The sequence below is a fragment of the Leptodactylus fuscus genome, chromosome 1 (assembly GCF_031893055.1).
Source record: "Leptodactylus fuscus isolate aLepFus1 chromosome 1, aLepFus1.hap2, whole genome shotgun sequence".
Taxonomy (NCBI): domain Eukaryota; kingdom Metazoa; phylum Chordata; class Amphibia; order Anura; family Leptodactylidae; genus Leptodactylus; species Leptodactylus fuscus.
This window is the reverse complement of record NC_134265.1, coordinates 247,379,073-247,399,407: the sequence shown is the minus strand read 5'-3', so window position 1 is coordinate 247,399,407 and position 20,335 is coordinate 247,379,073. Positions and strand designations below refer to the sequence as shown.

The following is a 20,335-nucleotide window of genomic DNA, read 5'->3' as shown; positions in this document are numbered from 1 at the left end:
ATAGCATGGAACCCCAGTTTTTTTCTAAAGAAAATTAATCTATCTCAGATGGACCATTGCTGGAGATGAGGAATTCTTAGGGTTGTCTCTCACACATTTTGTTACATGTTCTAAAATTTAGCCCTTCTGCTCATTGTTTGAGGGAAAAGTCAAGGTAAATTGCCATTGAGGGATAGCTTTCTGCCCTGACTCAATACTTCTTTGGCTACATGCCCCAAACTTCAAACCCTTTAAGAATTACTTGGTTAGTTGGTTTTTCCAAGCAGACAAAATATTTACTTCCCTGAAATGGTGGGAGTGTCACCCTCTGAAAATTCAGCCATGGAAACATTCAGTAAGTAGCTAAGATGACGACTCTAGAAGGAATTTTTTAAAAACCTGATAGCTTTGACGACATACCAAATCTCCTTCACACTCGTTTAGTCTTCCCCATGTTTACCTCTACTAAATGAGGCTTTATATTTGCACAGGATGCTTTGTTCTATCCTCTGCTCACATATACAGCACCAAACCAACACAGAAATATTTTATGACCTTATTTTTGGGTGACATTTTATAATATTGTAAAAATAAAAGTTGAGTCAGAAATCTTCTAGTCAGGATAGAGGTCAAAGTACTGAAATAAATACATCTATTTTAACCAGAGAGGTTAGTCAATATACCATAGTTAGAAGGGTAAAGCTTTGGTCTGCTTTCATTTCTATGCAATAATTAACTTTAAAGAACATTGTCTTAGTTGATCCTTGATCTACAGATTATTTTATGGGGCAGTCAACTAATAGGTAATATAAATTTAGAACAGTTAGTCTAAAGATGTGTCAGATTTATTATCTAGCATCAGACACAGTTTAAAACTATCTAGTTTACGTTTTCACTGTCTAAAACTTAAAACTATTATTAAATCTGCCCAAATGTGTATAGCTACAACTGGTGAACAGATGGCAGCTCAAACAGATGTTTCCAACAATCAGGAGCCATCAATGTTGCCGACACTTATGAAAGCCAACAATGTCTTTATTAGGGTTGAGAGATCAGGATTGGAAATGTTTGGATTCTGATCAGCGATCAAGTAAATTCCGATCCCGATCTTTTCCGGCGGGATCGAGGTCGGAGGTTATTTCCCACAATGCTTGGCTACTGGCCAATCATTGTGAGAAAAGCTATTGTATCAGATTAGCGAGTACTATTCTAAACTCCCGTTTTGAATAGCACGCATCCATAGGAAGAATGGAAGCGGCCGACACGCCGACTTTGTCGGCGTCCAGCCGCTTAACCCCCTGCGTGTCGGCTGCATCCATTAATTCCTATGGGAGCGTACTGCTCTTCTGCTTCCTCCCTGCTGTGCCGTATACTCGGCTCTGCTCAGATGTAGCAGAGCTGAGTATACGGTAAAACAGGGACAAAGCAGAAGAGTGGCAGGCTGTGGTAAATCACTCTGTGCTGCGCTGCTGTGAGGATGACGAGACACTCGCCATATAATAAGCCATGGCTGAATTTCACGAATAGATAGATACTACTGTACATTGACTTGTCTATCTACTCTTCTGCTTCATCCCTGCTTTACTGTATACTCAGTTCGTGAGTAGATAGACAAGTCAATGTACAGTTATGGAGATGTAGCAGAGTCAAGTATATGGCACAGCAGGGAGGAAACAGAAGAGTAGATAGTATTTACTCGCGAACTTCGCTCAACTTACCTGCACAGATCCACTGCCGCTGCCTGTTCTTCTCACTCCTCTTCTCTCTCATTGACATGCCTTCAGAGCATCCCCCGCCTCCCTAGACTAGTGTTAGAGATGCTGGAAGAAAGCGGGGCTTGTGGCTTAAGCCACAACAAGCCCCGCCTACTCCAATCATCTCTAACACTAAAACCAAAATTGGAAAAATTTCCAGCACAAAAGGTCTTATAATAAAACTTAGCTTTTATTAGAAAAGCATAAAAATAGGCACCAGATATAGAAGGCAAAAAGAAAAACTTACATAATATGTTCCATAAGAATGTGCATGTTTAAGTTGAGCAGACAAGCCTACGCGTTTCAGGACATCCGTCCCTTACTCATGGCAATACCCTTGTGTCCATCTCATTAGAGCTATAAATAATCAAGCTCACAGGTGTAAGTATAGCAATCAAATGGCATGTGATTAAAAACAATCAATAAAAAACAAAACATGCAGAGAAACATATGCACATGGTAAAGCACAAGATACACGGAGGACTATTCAAAGGAAAAAAAAAAGAGAGAAAAAACAAACAAAAGCAACACATCGTCATCAAGTCCCCGCTCCCGGACCTCACCATATAATATAGATATAACCAAGGAGGAAAAGAAAAGGACTACACTGTATCCCCAAGTAAAATCGCTGCGAAATCCAAAAGATTCCCAGAACCATAATTATAAAAATGAGAGCTAATACAAGAACACACATGTTCCATATTAAAGAGCTCACTTACCCGAAAAAATGAATCCCCGGTCTGTACATAACCGTTGTGTGACAGGAAGAGAGCGTCTCCATAACCAAAACATCCTGATGAAAAGACATGTGACTTTCAGCCCACGATCACATGATACAAATCACATGATCGGAATACTATAAGAAAAGGGGGGCCGGCGTCCATATGTAAATAGAAAGAATTGTTCTATTATATAAATATGAGAAAACAGATACCGAAAAAATCCAAATGATGCATAGGGCAATTTTAATAAAAATAAATAAGATCCGATTTAAAATTTAACCCCTTAGGGAAACGTGTGCCAAGTTCGAATATCCAGAATGCCTCACGTTTCAACACCTTCCTCCGCCAATCCCCACCCCGGAATGGCCGGTCAACATGTTCGATTGCACAAAAACGAAATGACGATGTGTTGCCATTATGGTGAAGAATAAAATGTTTAGAGGCTCCAGACACATTACTGATTACAACCTTATTGCAGTCTGATAAATGCTCCGAAATTCGAACTTTTAAAGATCGAATCGTACAGCCTACATAAAAAAGGTTGCAGATGTTACACCATATTAGATAGATTACATGATCTGTTTTACAGTTCAAAAATTGTTTAATACAGTGCTTTCTATGAGTATGCATATTTTCAAAGGATGTAGAATGAGGAATGCAAAAATTTATTACACAAATATTCCAAAGTCTGGACTACTGAAATTAAAACGTGGTGGGATCACAATGCTTTAAAATCGTATCATGAAAAAGCTATGATCCCTAGAGGTCTGAGGATTAACAAGTTTTCCACCACGGTTTTTAATGAAAATTTCAAGTGTAAATGGGAACGTATCCTCTCCCAATGCTCTTTGGATCTTATGAACCTGATTATCCAAGAGGAGGAGGTCAAAATGAAAGAATGCAAAGTAGAACTTACTAAAATCAAGGAGGATCTTGCCAAGTTTGAAAGCTCCCGTACTTATTTGGACCTATATCCTAAAATCCAGTCACAAATGAAAGATTTGGAGGATAATATTATCAAAGTTAAAAAAACGAAATTTGCGCGTGATGAACGCGATTATGAATCAGGTGAAATTTATAAGTGGAGGAGTTCCATGGACAATTTTACACCAAGATCTATATTGAAAAAAGGCAAGAAACGTTATAATCAGAACAGGTCTTTTTCATCACGAAGAGTGTCTTTCAGCTCATCTGAACCGGATTTCCATGATGGTGTTAATCCCTTGAGCAGTTCAAGGAATTCGTCCGATACATCGATCAACAATCTTAGGTCTTCAAAAAACTTAGAAAACGTAGAGCGGGATGAAAACACCGCTCCAGACATACAACTAGAGAAGAGACCGAGATACTGGACAAGGAGGAAACAACATCTCCATTAATGAGTCCGACTTTACAGGGGACACACATTGATACTGCTCGTACTTACAGCGTATTAAATCTATCATCATTTGAACTGACAACTGATATGTTATCTCTACTTGATAAAGGTCTCAATTTTGTGCCCACTACAAGCTTTAACTTATTTGAAACAATTCTGGACTTAAACAAGTTTGTTCGATCACTTACAGTTAAACGTCATTTTTTTGGGTGTAATGAATCTGACAATGGTGGTAATGAAACTTCCTTTTCGGGTGATGCAATTGTTAATGAATTTAGGGACCTTATGTTCTCGGAGCAAAAATGTTTATTAAATCTAAAAAGTTTGGAAGATAATTCTTCTAAGACACGTGATTATCATACTACTGATGTTAAGAAAACTAATCCTTTCTATTACCCTGTAGCATCTAGAACCTCTTGTTTTGATACCTTTCAATATGCTGTGGAGAGGGATCTTAGGGATTTATCAGAATCCGCAACACATATGCACTTGAGAAATAACTTAACCAAGGGGGAAAGGTCTGCCCTTCACTTATTATCCCAGAATGACTCCTTGGTTATAAAAATGGCGGATAAGGGGGGTTTAGTTGTGGTGATGGATAAGAGGGAATACTATAACAGTGCCATGTCAATTCTAAATGATTCGTCTACTTATAGAATTTTGAACTCAGATCCCACCCCTATCTTTTCTATGACCTTGAGGAACCTATTGTCAGAGGGAGTGAATTTGGGGATCATCCGGGAAGATCAGATGGAACATCTCATGATCAAACACCCGGTGATCCCCATCTTTCACGGACTGCCTAAAGTCCACAAGAACGTCAGCCCCCCTCCTCTTCGTCCAATTATAGCAGCCATCCACTCACTCAACGAACGGGCTAGTGAGTGGGTGGATTCCTTACTTCAACCTTTGGTTCAAAAAATTCCTGGTTTTTTGCGTGACACCAAACAAGTCCTTAAAACGTTTAATAATTTTCAATGGCATTCCAACTTTGTGTGGATTTCTTGTGACGTTAATAGTTTGTATTCCTCTATCCCCCATGACTTAGCCTTATTGGCTCTTTCGAATCATCTTTATAAACATTCGGATTTCTCTGAGGAGTTGTGTGAATATGTCATTTCTTTAACAGACTATTTATTGAAACACAACTTCTTTAAATTTGACAATGATTTTTATCTACAAACTTGCGGGGCCCCTATGGGGTCCCGGTTCTCCCCTACCTTAGCCAATATCTATATGGCATGGTGGGAGGAGACTTTTGTGTATAGCGATATCAATCCTTTTGGGGGAAACCTGCGCTGGTACGGCCGCTACATCGACGACCTACTCCTAGTGTGGTCGGGCGATGTGGCGGCCGTACCGGCGCTGATGGAATACTTTAATCACAATCATATGAATTTAAAATTCACCTATAGAATTGAACATGCTTCTATAGATTTTCTGGATGTCTCCCTTCTTGGTGATTCTGAGAAGGGTATCGTACTGTCAAAGATTTTTCGTAAGAGTGTATCTGGCAACACGGTCTTACATGCGACTAGTTGCCAGCCCCGCCATACTATTCAATCTATTCCGGTGGGGGAGCTTTTGAGAACTAAGCGGGCTTGTTCTTTGGACAATGATTTCCTGGAACAGGAATGTGTAGTACACACTAGACTCAGATACAGAGGTTACCCCTCTTGGCAGCTGCAGAGGGCATCGGCCATTGTCAGGAAAAAAACCAGATCTTCCTTGTTACTAGATCAGAAAAATTTAAATGACAAGAGTGTTTCAAATAATATTTATTTTTGCACAAATTACAGCAGGGATTATGATGCGATAATGAAAATCATTAAAAAACATCTTCCGATACTCATGCAGGATGATGTGGCTGCAAAAATTTTGGATAGGGGATGTAGGTTTATTTCTCGCCGTGGTAAATCGTTGGGTAGTTTTTTGTCCCCTAGTCTGTATACAAACTCGAATATTAGGGATAAAAAAACCTGGCTCGATACTCAAGGTTTTTATAAATGTGGTGCCCCGAGATGTCAGGTGTGTCAGTTTGCAGTCAAATCTACATCCTTTGAAAATATGCATACTCATAGAAAGCACCGTATTAAACAATTTTTGAACTGTAAAACAGATCATGTAATCTATCTAATATGGTGTAACATCTGCAACCTTTTTTATGTAGGCTGTACGATTCGATCTTTAAAAGTTCGAATTTCGGAGCATTTATCAGACTGCAATAAGGTTGTAATCAGTAATGTGTCTGGAGCCTCTAAACATTTTATTCTTCACCATAATGGCAACACATCGTCATTTCGTTTTTGTGCAATCGAACATGTTGACCGGCCATTCCGGGGTGGGGATTGGCGGAGGAAGGTGTTGAAACGTGAGGCATTCTGGATATTCGAACTTGGCACACGTTTCCCTAAGGGGTTAAATTTTAAATCGGATCTTATTTATTTTTATTAAAATTGCCCTATGCATCATTTGGATTTTTTCGGTATCTGTTTTCTCATATTTATATAATAGAACAATTCTTTCTATTTACATATGGACGCCGGCCCCCCTTTTCTTATAGTATTCCGATCATGTGATTTGTATCATGTGATCGTGGGCTGAAAGTCACATGTCTTTTCATCAGGATGTTTTGGTTATGGAGACGCTCTCTTCCTGTCACACAACGGTTATGTACAGACCGGGGATTCATTTTTTCGGGTAAGTGAGCTCTTTAATATGGAACATGTGTGTTCTTGTATTAGCTCTCATTTTTATAATTATGGTTCTGGGAATCTTTTGGATTTCGCAGCGATTTTACTTGGGGATACAGTGTAGTCCTTTTCTTTTCCTCCTTGGTTATATCTATATTATATGGTGAGGTCCGGGAGTGGGGACTTGATGACGATGTGTTGCTTTTGTTTGTTTTTTCTCTCTTTTTTTTTCCTTTGAATAGTCCTCTGTGTATCTTGTGCTTTACCATGTGCATATGTTTCTCTGCATGTTTTGTTTTTTATTGATTGTTTTTAATCACATGCCATTTGATTGCTATACTTACACCTGTGAGCTTGATTATTTATAGCTCTAATGAGATGGACACAAGGGTATTGCCATGAGTAAGGGACGGATGTCCTGAAACGCGTAGGCTTGTCTGCTCAACTTAAACATGCACATTCTTATGGAACATATTATGTAAGTTTTTCTTTTTGCCTTCTATATCTGGTGCCTATTTTTATGCTTTTCTAATAAAAGCTAAGTTTTATTATAAGACCTTTTGTGCTGGAAATTTTTCCAATTTTGGTTTTAGTGTTAGAGATGATTGGAGTAGGCGGGGCTTGTTGTGGCTTAAGCCACAAGCCCCGCTTTCTTCCAGCATCTCTAACACTAGTCTAGGGAGGCGGGGGATGCTCTGAAGGCATGTCAATGAGAGAGAAGAGGAGTGAGAAGAACAGGCAGCGGCAGTGGATCTGTGCAGGTAAGTTGAGCGAAGTTCGCGAGTAAATACTATCTACTCTTCTGTTTCCTCCCTGCTGTGCCATATACTTGACTCTGCTACATCTCCATAACTGTACATTGACTTGTCTATCTACTCTTCTGCTACAGCTGAGTATACAGTAAAGCAGGGACGAAGCAGAAGAGTAGATAGACAAGTCAATGTACAGTAGTATCTATCTATTTGCGAAATTCAGCCATGGCTTATTATATGGTGAGTGCCTCGTCATCTTCACAGCAGTGCCCCGCGCATGCCCCCACCTCCCTAGGCTAGTGTTAGACATGCTGGGAGAAAGCGGGGCTTGTGGCTTAAGCCACAACAAACCCCGCCTACTCCCATCATCTCTAATACTAGCCTAGGGAGGTGGAGGCACACACGGTGCTCTGAAGGCATGTCAATGAGAGAGGACTGGACCGAGAACAACGGGGAGGGCAGCCGCAGCGGATCTATGCAGGTAAGTGGACACCAGCGGGGCTAAGTAGCCGGGGGATTTTTTCTAATCACTACACAGTGTAGAGTCCAAAAATTGAAACAATTTTTGGACTCCATGCTGTGTAGTGAATAGGATCGTTTTTAAAATCCGATCTTCGATCATTAAAAAAAATTCCATTGACTTGCATTAGGATCGGAATTGGGATCGGGTTCGAATGGAAAATGATCGGAAATCAGATTTTAAAAACGATCCTGAAATTTCAAGATCGGCTCAACCCCAGTCTTTATATCTCTACTAGTGGCTGATCTGCTACAGGAAATGATCATATGGCGACCTGTTCAATAAAAATGAATGATAAAACATTGTTGGATTTTTTTTTATCATTACAAATTGTCATTATCCATATTTTTTGCACATATGTATGGGTTCACCCAATATTATTTGCTGTTTACTATATTGTGGATTCATTAATCCATTACATTAGGTTAAGATAAGATAATCCTTTAATAGTCCCATTGTGGGAAAATTTCAGTGTGTTACAGCAGCATGAATAATACAGAAACAGGATAATAACAGTAATATATTACAGATGGAGACACACATAAGCTGGGAAAAATACTATACTAGGAATCAATAGCAGCTAAGGAAGAAAAGAAAGAAAGAAGACTTCAGGATCATTTAGCTCTCTCTCTTCACTTGGTTTGATGTTGATTATACAGCCTGGCCCCGGTTGGGAGGAAGGACCTCCAATATCGCTCCTTCTCACACTTGTGGTGAAGCAGTTGGACACTTACATTGCTACCAAGTGCCGTCATGGTCTCATACATGGGGTGGGATTTATTCTCTGGCATGGAACTCACCACGGACAGTATCCTTCTGTCACCCACCACCTGTACTGGGTCCAGGGGGCTCCCCGGGACAGAGCTGTCCCTTCTAATCAGCCTGTCAAGTCTATTTCTGACCCTGGTTGATATACTGCTTCCCCAGCAGGCCACACCGAAAAAGAGTTACATTGTTAGTTGATCTTTTGATAGGCCTCTGAATCTGCATTGGTCCTACAAGTTTAGCAAGAAGACAACTCAATTTTGAGTTGGTCTGGAAGCTTCAAGGGTTTATTTCTTATTCTACTTAGTAACTTCTCTTTAACTTTATAGAATACAATGAAAGTTCTGTGTAAAAGGTGGGTCTGATCATTTCAGATAATTTCAGAATTTGTTCAGGTGGGCTCTGATGCAATATGGAAAATAGGAATATAGAATGTTCTTCTGTAATCTAGAGTCAGAATGTGAAATTCTGAGAATAATTTGCAAATATTTTTTCAGCAAGTATAAACTATAGTATATATGTTTATCTATATATTTACTATAAAAACAAATCTAATTTTAAATACCTTTTTTCACTTCTAGCTGGTATTTTATTTCTGTGACTATTGAGAAATTTGTCACAAGAGCCCTGTTAAGCCTAAATGTTAAGCCTGGCAGCAAACATCCATCTTTGACATTCTATGATATTCCTTATATGAACATTGTAAACTCTCTTTATAATAAAACCCCCAAACAACACTGACTCAGCAGGACATGTGGTAATATTGTTAGCACTCTCAAAATTTCTTGTTCTTTACTAGCAGAAACAGCAGGCCAAGAATATTTGAAATGCTGTCAAACTGCAGTGTGGTTTTTGGTTGCACATATACTGTATGATTTACATTGTTAGTTTTCCAAAAAGAAACCAAGGAGAAACACAAAGCAGCTTTATATGCCATTATCCGAAATTACCTTCGTAATCATACATACAGTCCTATGAAAAAGTTTGGGCACCCCTATTAATCTTAATCATTTTTTGTTCTAAATATTTTGGTGTTTGCAACAGCCATTTCAGTTTGATATATCTAATAACTGATGGACACAGTAATATTTCAGGATTGAAATGAGGTTTATTGTACTAACAGAAAATGTGCAATATCTGTAGAAAAAGAATTCCATGCCTGTAATAGGATTTCAATAGAATTTCAATTTTAATTTGAAAAATGCTTTACAGGAATTCAAATGATTTGCTTTAGTTTTAGTTAAAGCAGGTGCATGGGTTAGAACACATGTAGCGGCAATAACTGCATGCCTCAATATTGTTATAAAAGGATAATATATGAACAAAGCAATTAAAAGCTACTAAATATACTACTAGAAAGCCATATTTCTACCCACGACTAACCATGGTCAGTGAAATTCTAACTTTAAGAAATAAAGGCTAACTACTGTGTAGGAACAATATTCTGGCTAAATAGAACACTTAAAATGTTGTTTATTAATAATGCCTTAAAACTGGGGGCAGAGGTACATTATTTCACATATTGTGGCAATGCCCAGCTATTTCCTCGTATTGGACCAAGGTATTTACAGTGCTGTCAGAATTGTTTAATGCACAGCTTTCTTCTACCCCACCCTTAGCTATCTTGTTGCTCCAAATCTCCAATACAATTGGACTTCATAAATGGCTTCTTCGAAAAATCTTGACTATGGCCAAACTGGTGCTGGTTCAAAGGTAGAAATCCATGGCTTTCCCACCCATCTTGATATTAATGGGTATCATCAACAACTCCTTCCGTTATGAAAAGGTAGTTGCTTTGGGTAATCACTCTAATAGTTGATTTATGAGAATTTTGGCAAAATGGTCTCAATTTAGGTTTCAGAGATAGGTTCTTGATGTACATGCTTTAACAGAGATGAGATTATGTTGTACTTTTACAGCTACTATTTAGCTGCCTCCGTGCTGACCCTAATATTGTCCACAAGGTATAAATACTGTCGCTTTTGCCTCCCCTCTCCTTCTTGGTGTCCTACAGTTCCATCCTTCATTCTGTTTTCTTTTTTTTCTTTTTTTTTTTTTTTACTTATTTGTATTTGGTTATACTACGATCTGCTTTAACACAGCATGTTGACTTTGAGCATGGTAGTAAAGGGGTTGTCCCATCTCAAGGATCCTATTTGAATTCCTATTGAATTTATTCTTCCCATTGTTGACACTGCATTGCTATAACCGCAGACCTAGGAGATAGGACAAGTGACATCACCTATTAACCTAGACAGTATATCTACATACAGTGGGGGAAGAAAATTTCTGTACTACTGCCACATTGTAAAACGTGGCAAAAACTGTATTTACATATAGTTTTTGTCTTGGCCAATAATTATGGTCTTGGATGTAAATAAACAGCATTTCTAGTATGTTCAGAGTCACAGACTACACTGTAACAGCATTTAGTAGGCAGAAATTTGACCAAAGCACTTGTTAGAAGGTGAAATTATGTGAAAATACCACACTAATGCTAAAGAGATACATAGCGGGGCGCAGCAAAAATCTCTGCAGGATAAACTGCGGTATCAATGTTTGTTTCATAGCGCTTTTAGCAGAAAGTCCGCAGAGGTTTTATATACCTATAAGAATACCGCCAGCATTTCGGTAGGTATAATTGACATGCTGCAATTGGAATATCACAATTTGCTTATCCTAATCCCATTGTTTGATCAATTTCTGAAACGGTTTTAATGGGTTCTTGTTATCAGCTACCATACATACATTTATGAAACCACTGATGTAAAAATATTATAACTGTAAAAAAAGATTGCAAAGTAACCAATTATCAATTTTGGAATAAGAAGTTATTGCAGTGTGGGCGGTTGTAGATTTTCCTGAACTGATCAGAGTTCCTGGCATGGAACCTCTAAAGTACTGATTTTAGGATGGAAAAGAGGTTAGGTAAAAATTACAGCTGCTATTTGCAGCAAGGAAATTGACAGAGTCTTTGAGACTCAGGGTAAAAATATGTAAAAAAAAAATGCAAACATCTACCATGTCGGGAACATAAATGAATAGATTTAGAGACATTATACGAAGAATTGCATGTAATTACCACAATAAACAATTGTTTAATATAAATTATTTTACATATTTTGCATTAAAGTGTAAATATAAAATATTTGGGCAAAAAGGTTTGTGTGAATAATGTTATTATTCTATTACACCATTATTTAATAATTTTATTTAAACAGATAACAGACATCTAGGTTCATAACGTTTGTATGAAAACCATGTGCATCGTGCTTCTACTCCAGCATACAGAACACAATGATTGATATTATATTCTCAGCTAAAGGCAATTTGACAAATTTGGTGCAAATTTAAAATTGACTACAGTATATACTCGAGTATAAGCCGACCCGAATATAAGCCGAGGCCCCTAATTTTGCCACACAAAAAAACTGAGAAAACGTATTGACTCGAGTATAAGCCTAGGGGGGAAAGCAGCAGCTACTGGAAAATTTCAAAAATTAAAATAGATACCAATAAAATTACATTACCTGAGACATCATGGTCATGTGCATTACAGCTTAGTAACTCCATGTGCCTCATAGTAATAGCAGTTAACTTCATCATGTCCCTCACATTCACCCCCTGTGTGCCTCACATAAGGGTTACTGCTATGTGAGAGACATGGGGGTAATAATTATTACATTAAATATTATTAAGGCACTTTATTAGTACCTCCATATGTCTCACATATTAGTAAGCCTTATATGGGGCACGCAGGGGTTAATGTGAGGGACATGATGGGGTTAACTGCTATTAATGTGAGGCACATGGAGTTACTAAAACTACAGTGGTGGCCCAAAAAAATGCACCACCAGTGGATTTTGTCAAATGTATGTGATGCGTATAAATTGAATCCCTTCAAATGATATGTATACCTTCTACTACGAAATCGACTGAAAAATGTCACGTGACATCATGTACAAAATTTCCAAATATTTGTCGCCCAGGAGAGAAGAGGATAGAAATGGAAAAAGACAAGAAATCATTTTCGCTACAATCATTATATTTTGTGAAATGCTGTGGGTTTTTTGGCCGCCACTGTAAATTAATACCCCCAAATGCCTGACATTAATGGGAATTGTAAACACCTGTGTTTCACTTTATTGTCGCTTCCTCTCCTCTCCTGGATGCAGACACAGAAGCAGGGACCTGCCGCCTCCCGAGCTTTCATCTCTCTTGCTAGTGAAGGGGGGAGTGTCTTATATCATTACTGTAGCAACCACTGAAGGACACTCCCCCTTCACTTAATTTATGCAGGTCCTTGCATTCCTCTGCTGCGTGACTCGAGTATAATCCAAGGGGCTTTTTTCAGCATAAAAACTGTGCTGAAAAAGTTGGCTTATACTCGAGTATATGCAGTTATAAGCTTACATTGTTTATTTAGTAGACAGTATTAGTAATTCTGCCCCAATGTTTATAAGACTTGGCCGTGAACATTAGAAAGAAGAAGGCTGTTGGGTGAACAACCATTGTATAAATTCTTGATTTATAATTGTCTTACATACGCAACCATACACGTTTTATGATGGCCGATACAGTTGTTCAAAATGGCTGAAGAAAAAGACAATTTTTTCTTGTAAAAGGCTAAAAGCTTTCTTTTGTGGAAAAAAATGTTTGTGAAAGAAACATCTTTCATCCAGATGAAAATATCAAATATGGGAAACTTATTTCCAGTCACTGATGTATTATAGGTCAGCTAAAAAGATTGTTGGTTGACATTGTCCATTTTTCTCAACGTTAGTCTAATGGGCACCTTAATGACTGCTATTCATGGATGTTACCCAGCATTTATTGCCTATACTGGAACCAAGATAACTCAAAAATACTTAAATTGAGATTCAAAAACTTAAATGACAGGTCAACCCTGAGTCCGATATACTGTAGTGAGTACTTTATTATTAGGGAGAAATATTGTACTACTTATACTCCACATCAGTGAAACTCAGTGTCCAACATACATCACTGAAGCCTTCGATATACCTGGATATGAACCAGCGATGTTTACTCTACTAGGCACAAGATACAACATAGACCCTTCAATCATTTTTTTTTAATCTTCTGTCTAACTGAGAGGTAAAGGGACATGCCATAGATAATATATGGTTTACCTATTCAACGTTCTCGGCATTAGATTTATGCTATCTAATAACTCCTGTTAGCTGAGATGAAAATGACTAAATGGCTTCATTTCGACATAAACTATTACTATTATTGTGCATTATACGAATAATGTCTTCTGCAGAGCCAATAATAACATTGTCTATTTGGGAAGGTTATTTACCTACTGAATGAGTTATTGTCAGTCTAACACAGGGAAGCAATTATTTATAATAACATTTAAAATGGTTCTGACTGTATAAGCCCTAAGTTAATAATAAAAGCATTTCTAACAAGCACTAGATGCAGTGTCTACAATCTATCAGGTGGAAATGTCTGGAAAATTGAGTATGTGCTCTCCATTTTTGCAATTGGATTTTAAAAGGTGTTCGATGCAAACCTATTTGTTGGTGGCAGTATTCTTAAAGAATGTTATCACCTAAATTTTTCATTCATAAAACCAGGAAATTCAATGCATTATGTTCCTCTATGCTGTTTTAATTCTCTAGTTGTAATTTTCCACCATGTGAACAGCACTTCATTTTTAGAGAGGACCTGTCACCAAGAATAAAACGCTAAATGACATCTGCTGTATGATTGTGGTTGTTTCACGGAAAAAATATTTACAGCCCTTTGGAAACCATCTTTTATATTGTTCTAGCGGAATTGTGACTTTCTCTACAGTCTAGAAAAGCTTTCACTCAGGGCCATTCTTTTTCAGGAGATGAGAAAGCAAAATTGATGATATGTCTAGAAAGGGTTACAGAGATGTTGAATCTCTATTGATTTACAGAAAGAGGTATCTCCAAATAAAAATGACTTAAGACAATCACAATCTGATGTCAAGACTTAAAATAGAGGATGCTCCACTATAAGAACCTATCACCTATCTTCAGAATAGATAATATTTATCTATTTAACTGCTGGGAGTGGGGGTCCTGTGTTTATTTATTTAATAGTAATGGCTGCACATAGATTCTGTAGCTTCATTCAAGGTTTATGGGATGAGGCGTGTGCATTATAGTATAGACAGGAATGGTGGGGGAGGCTGTCAATGAAGTCCTGAAGAGCGTAGCTGGACCTGATAATGTAGAAGATAACTAGAGTGCAGATCAAAGCTCAGGCAAGCTAAACCACGCCACAAAACCTTATACCTTGATTTGTATATTACAAAATTGTAATTTTGTTCTATATCCATTTTCCAGACCGACTCCCCAGTATAGATGAGAAGTATTTCTATGATGAAGCAAAGGTATAAACATACTTCACATCGCCTCACTGTAAGCGAATAATGACTTCTGAAATCAAATCCATTTTATTACAATACCAGTTTTCTTAGCAACCTCTCATCCATGCTTACTAGAGAAACAGTACATGTGGGGAAGATGAGATTTCAGCATGCCGGTCTGCACCTTCTAAGGATATGCCTCATCATAAGTCATCTGCTGGGGCTCATAGCACAGACTTAAGACATCATTTACGCCATTAAAAAGTGGTGGAAAGTGGTGAGGGCACAGAAGAAAAAAGGTCACAATTCATTGCATAAAATCCTCACTTGTGCAACAATTGCAACATTTTCATGCCTTATATACCAGAAAACTGGCTTACATGGCATGATAAATTTCCCCCATTGTGGTAATGGTTGAATATGGATATTCTAATTCCTGGATTTGGCTCACCATTTTGTAGTTGGCATTCTTCTATCTGTAATAATGCAATACATTTCAATAGAGCATAAACTATAAGCACTGCTGCTGGTTTTCATTGACAAGAGTGTCATAAAATTTCACACATTTCTAGACAGCAATATAAAACTTTTAATTGGACTGTACCATGACAACATACAGCAGTTCACCAGCATGCAAGCGTATAAAATTGGAAATGTACCATGGGAAGCAAAGAGTATGATGTGATAGAATATTGTGTCATTATTCATTGCTTCAGTAACTAAGAAAATTTAAAAAAAAAAACAACAGAAAAAGGAATTTATACAGTGTTACCTGCCCTGGTTTAATTTCAACACCTTCATGCTCTTTGAAGTCGTGTAGGCAGACAAATGGGAACAAGTCACAGTTGTTATCCTTTCATTGTATTCCACTCGTAACATTTTTTAATAAGTTGTAAAAACTTACCTTTGTGAGAAAATATCTCTATAAGGACTGCCATGTTGTAGTGCTATGCCATAGCCTCTGTCTGCAATTGTGTTCGCTATTGTGTAAAAGGAACAGTCTTGATCATTTATAGCAACATATTCCAGAACTGCCGCATCCCAGACAAAAGCATAATTTCCATGTTTCACCTATTAAAAAAGACAATATAAAATGTAAGGTATAAAATGTAAGACAATGTAGCATAACTGTACCAAACTGTGTAGTCGTGGTGATACAAACTGATAACATGGCAAATGGGACCCAGGATTGTTATTTTCTACTTTACAGAGGACCTTTCACCTCCTGGGGCACGTGCGGTGTAATATACCGCTAGAAAGCAAACAGTGAGCTGAATTCAGCACGCTATCAGCTTTCCCATTCTGTGCCCCTGGTGAAGAGCTATCGGTGTCAGTACCGTAGCTCTTCAGTGTCAGAAGGGCGTTTCAAACAGTCAGTCAGGAACACCCTTCCTCACAAAAGTGTCTACTGCGCTGTACGGTGAGAGGGGGCATTGCTTATCGCCCAGTGATGATGCTGAGTGGTGAGGAATACCCCACCCATTACTCGAGTACTATCAGGAGTACGGGGGGCGTTCCTCACCACTCAGTATCATCGCCAAGCGGTAAGAACGCCCCCTCTCACAGTGCAGCGCAATAGATGCTACTGTGAGGAAGGGCATTCCTGACAGACACTTCTGACACTGAAGAGTTATTGTAACGGCACCGATAGCTCTTCACCAGGAGCACAGAATGGGAAAGCCGATTCAGCACACTGTCGGCTTTCTAGCGGTGTATTACACATCTGCCCCAGGAGGTGAAAGGTCCTAAACCACCTATCTATTAGGCATTAAAGATTCTGCAAAAACAGTGGTTCCAATTTATTAGAACTGGTGCTTTGTGTGCTATTCTTAAACACTTTTGTGCATTGGCATGAAATGTGTTAGAATTATTAGGATAAGGTCCCACGTTGCATCCGACAGCAAAGAAGCACTGTGGGAAAACCACGGCGGGAACACATTGCGTTTTTTATGACAGTGCTTTCACAGAAAGACTTTCTGCTTCAATTATTCCTGTGGGAAAACTGCCAGCATTTCCGTAGGTATAATTGACATGCCGCGATTATTTTTCCACTGTGCATATTTTTCCATAAAGTGGGTATGGGATTTGCTAGAATCCAATCCACTTTGCTGTTACTCTAAAAAGCCCAGGAGGGGCCCGGCCTTAAGATAGCTTTTTAATAAGAAGGCCTTTTAATAATGCAGGCACAACATAGGGCTCTTGCGCCTGAATCAGATATCTGTCAGATTTCTGGTGAAAAATAACATTAATTTGTCAGGCTGAGGTGTCCCTCTTTTTGAAAAATGACAAGTGGAGGATAAAATTGAAAAAGACTCAATTTTACAAACATAAAACAGCCTCCTGTGATGAAAAATGCAACTGCAAGCTACTGTTTTTTTTTCCCCACAGAGGTTTTGAACAGCATGAATCCAACATGTTTTTTCTCTGCATTTTTTCAGCAGAATTTTTTTTAGACAAGATTGAATTTAATAGAAGGGAAACATCTATAAGAGCTTCCTTTATATTTCTCATTCCCTTTGTAGCCACTCCTAACTTTAGCTCAAAAAAACACAGCAAAATCTGCAAAAGAAAACATTGCATTTCCGCAACATGGGCCTTAGCCTTAGGAGGCGCAAACAAACCACGGATTTTACAGCAGCACTTTTCACAGTAAGTGAAGGAAAACTCTGCAGACTTTCTGCTTCAATTATACCTATAGGGAAACCGCCAGCTTTTCCATATGTATAATTGACTTGCTGCGATTTCCAAAAATACAACGCTGCACATATTTTTCTGCAGTCTGTGAATGGGATTTGTTAAAATGCAGAAGAGTTTACACCACGTGGGGTTCCTGGCCTTAGAGTAGTTTTATACACAGCAGTTTTTGGAAAAATGCCATTGCACTTTTTGATGCAGTGTTTCAGCCAAGTCTAGATGGTACAACAAGAGGGAAAAATTGTATTAATTTAGAAATAAGTAAATAAAATTATTTTGTGAAAGAGAAAGTAACATCACTAACACCCTTGATATCTATATCCCTATGGCTTAGAAAATTCATGGTTAGTTCTTATTCTGCACAAAATTCTAAACCCAAATCTTGCCTTTCAATCATAAAAATACTACATGCTTTACTTTCATTTACCAAACAGTGGTCTGTGTAATGCCTGGTTCACATCTGAGTTTGGTAATCCATGAATCCATGCATGCTGCATGTGGACCCCCTGAACGGATTACCGAACGCATTGGCAAGTGGTGTGCAGTGAAAGCACACAAACCCCAGAGACTATAATGCGATCTGTGTGCTCTCCACGCACTGCCCGCACGAATCATGCAGACATGAAAGTACTTTGTGATCTACTTTCCTGAACGGATTACCAAACGCAGATGTGAGCCAAGGGTAACAGATATACTAGCATGGTAGGTTCACACATTGAAGATTTCAGATGCAGATTATGAAGCCAAAAACAGGTGTGGAACATAAAATGAGCAAAACCTTAGCGAAAAAGCGCTGTTTCCCTTTTCCTAGTTTTGGCATCAAGACCTGCATCTGAAAACCTCAACCTGTGAATCCACCCTATGTAGAAAAGTTCTAGAACCCAGCTCTTGGGGTCCATTCACATGGAGTTTTTTGGCGCTGATTTTGATGCTGAATCCGCATCAGAATCCACATGGAGAAAAAGCCTACCATTGACTTCAATGGGTTCCTTTTTCCACTAGCAAGGCTTTTTTTCTACGTGGATTCTGATGTGGATTCAGCATCAAAATCAGCGCTAAAAAACTCTGTGTGAATGGACCTTAATCCTTGAATTTAAGTGCTTCATTAAAGTCTCAATGGTCCAGCCTGGACCTCAACCCCATCAAGCACCTTATGAATCTGGCCCTCTTGTACAACACAACATTCTGAATAAATGGGAAAAAATTTACATAGACTCTCTAAATTTCTGTAGTAAACCTTCTCAGAAGAGTGGAAGCTGTTTAAACTGCATAGAAGGCACCAACGCCATATTATTCAATTTAGAATGGGATGTCACGTAAGTATAATATCAAGGTGTCCCAATACTTTTGTCACTATAGTGTACGTCAACAGTTCAGAGTTCGGACACTTAATAAGTGTTCTTCTCCCTTTCTATGAGAATAAAATCCCAGCACCATCTGAAGTGCCATTTAGTAACTGAATTATGCCCAGTCAGCGACAGCTAAATCAACCTTTTGTTCTCTTGGTGTCTGAAGCTCAGGAAATTCTCTTAGTGCTAGTCAGTTTAAGAAAAATGAGCTAGTAAAAAGAAACATATTTAATATTCTGATGCTAAAATGAAAAGTAAACTTGTTTCTGGCATTTTCAATACAAGAAACAAAACCATTCCCAGGTTCAGTGGAGTAGAAACAAAGTGAATGTGTGAGTATTTGATTACACAGCAAAGCGTGATGTGTTTAATTTTATATGAACGACTAAGCTATTTCCGAAATCTTCTCTAAGTGGAAAAAGTAATTATAGTTTTACCATGACCATTCTCAGCAATAAGCAAATATTGTGATTACATCTTAAACTACATTACATAGGTATGTGTGTAATAAACTGCTCGTGTTTCTGGCCAAAAGCCACCATCCTGTATTGGATCATAAATCACGCCTTCAACGTGAGTGTCCTACGTTGTATCACAATTGCATTTTTAGCTGATATTTCTGTCCTGATTTTTATTACTATATCTTAATATGCATACAGTTTTATTTTTGTTGTACAGATCCCCAAAGCTCCCTGCCATGTAGATACAGAGTTAAGAGCTAAAATTCTAGCAGCCTGCATTTACATATACTGTGTCCTGCCTTAAAGAGGTTGTCCCATTAAAGACATTTATCCCCTATCCGCATGATAGGGGATAAGTATCACATCATTGGGGGTCTGATCACTCAAGAGTCAGTCCCCTATATGTTCTCCATGTGAATGAAGCACCAGTATGCTCCATTCACTGCTAGAAGATTGCAATCCAAGAAGCCCCATAGTGAGCGATTACACATGCTCACTGGAGCTTCATTTACATGGAGGGGACCTTTGTGATAATTATGCTGCTTGGGAACCCATGGAGCATGATATAGTGACATCAGATATTAAATTTACACTTGTTTGGAATAGCAATATATGGACAAATAAGGGATTTATGTTTGGGGTACAAAAGTTTCAATGGACAAATTAAAGAACATAAAAAATACATTTTTTTTTTACCTGTTTCTAATTATTTTTCCTAAATTATACTAACGGACATCCAGGGGACAGGCATTGAGATAGTCAAGACCTATAAGTACCTGGGTGTGCTCCTCAATAATAAGCTGGACTGTGCTGATCACCTGGATGCGCTGCACAGAAATAGTCACAGAAGGCTCTACCTGCTCAGGAGGCTGAGAGCCTTTGGAGTTCATGGAGCACTTCT

At 38.4% G+C, this 20,335-nt stretch overlaps 1 protein-coding gene across 1 annotated transcript in view; it reads right to left on the bottom strand.

The window, feature by feature from the left end:
* The window catches only part of GRID2 (glutamate ionotropic receptor delta type subunit 2), a 952,324-nt gene that overhangs the window by 63,590 nt on the left and 868,399 nt on the right, over window positions 1–20,335 (bottom strand). The window contains exon 14 of the mRNA XM_075285407.1: window positions 15,835–16,001. Within this exon, the coding sequence (XP_075141508.1) occupies window positions 15,835–16,001 (167 nt within the window). The remainder of the gene's footprint in view (window positions 1–15,834; window positions 16,002–20,335) is intronic.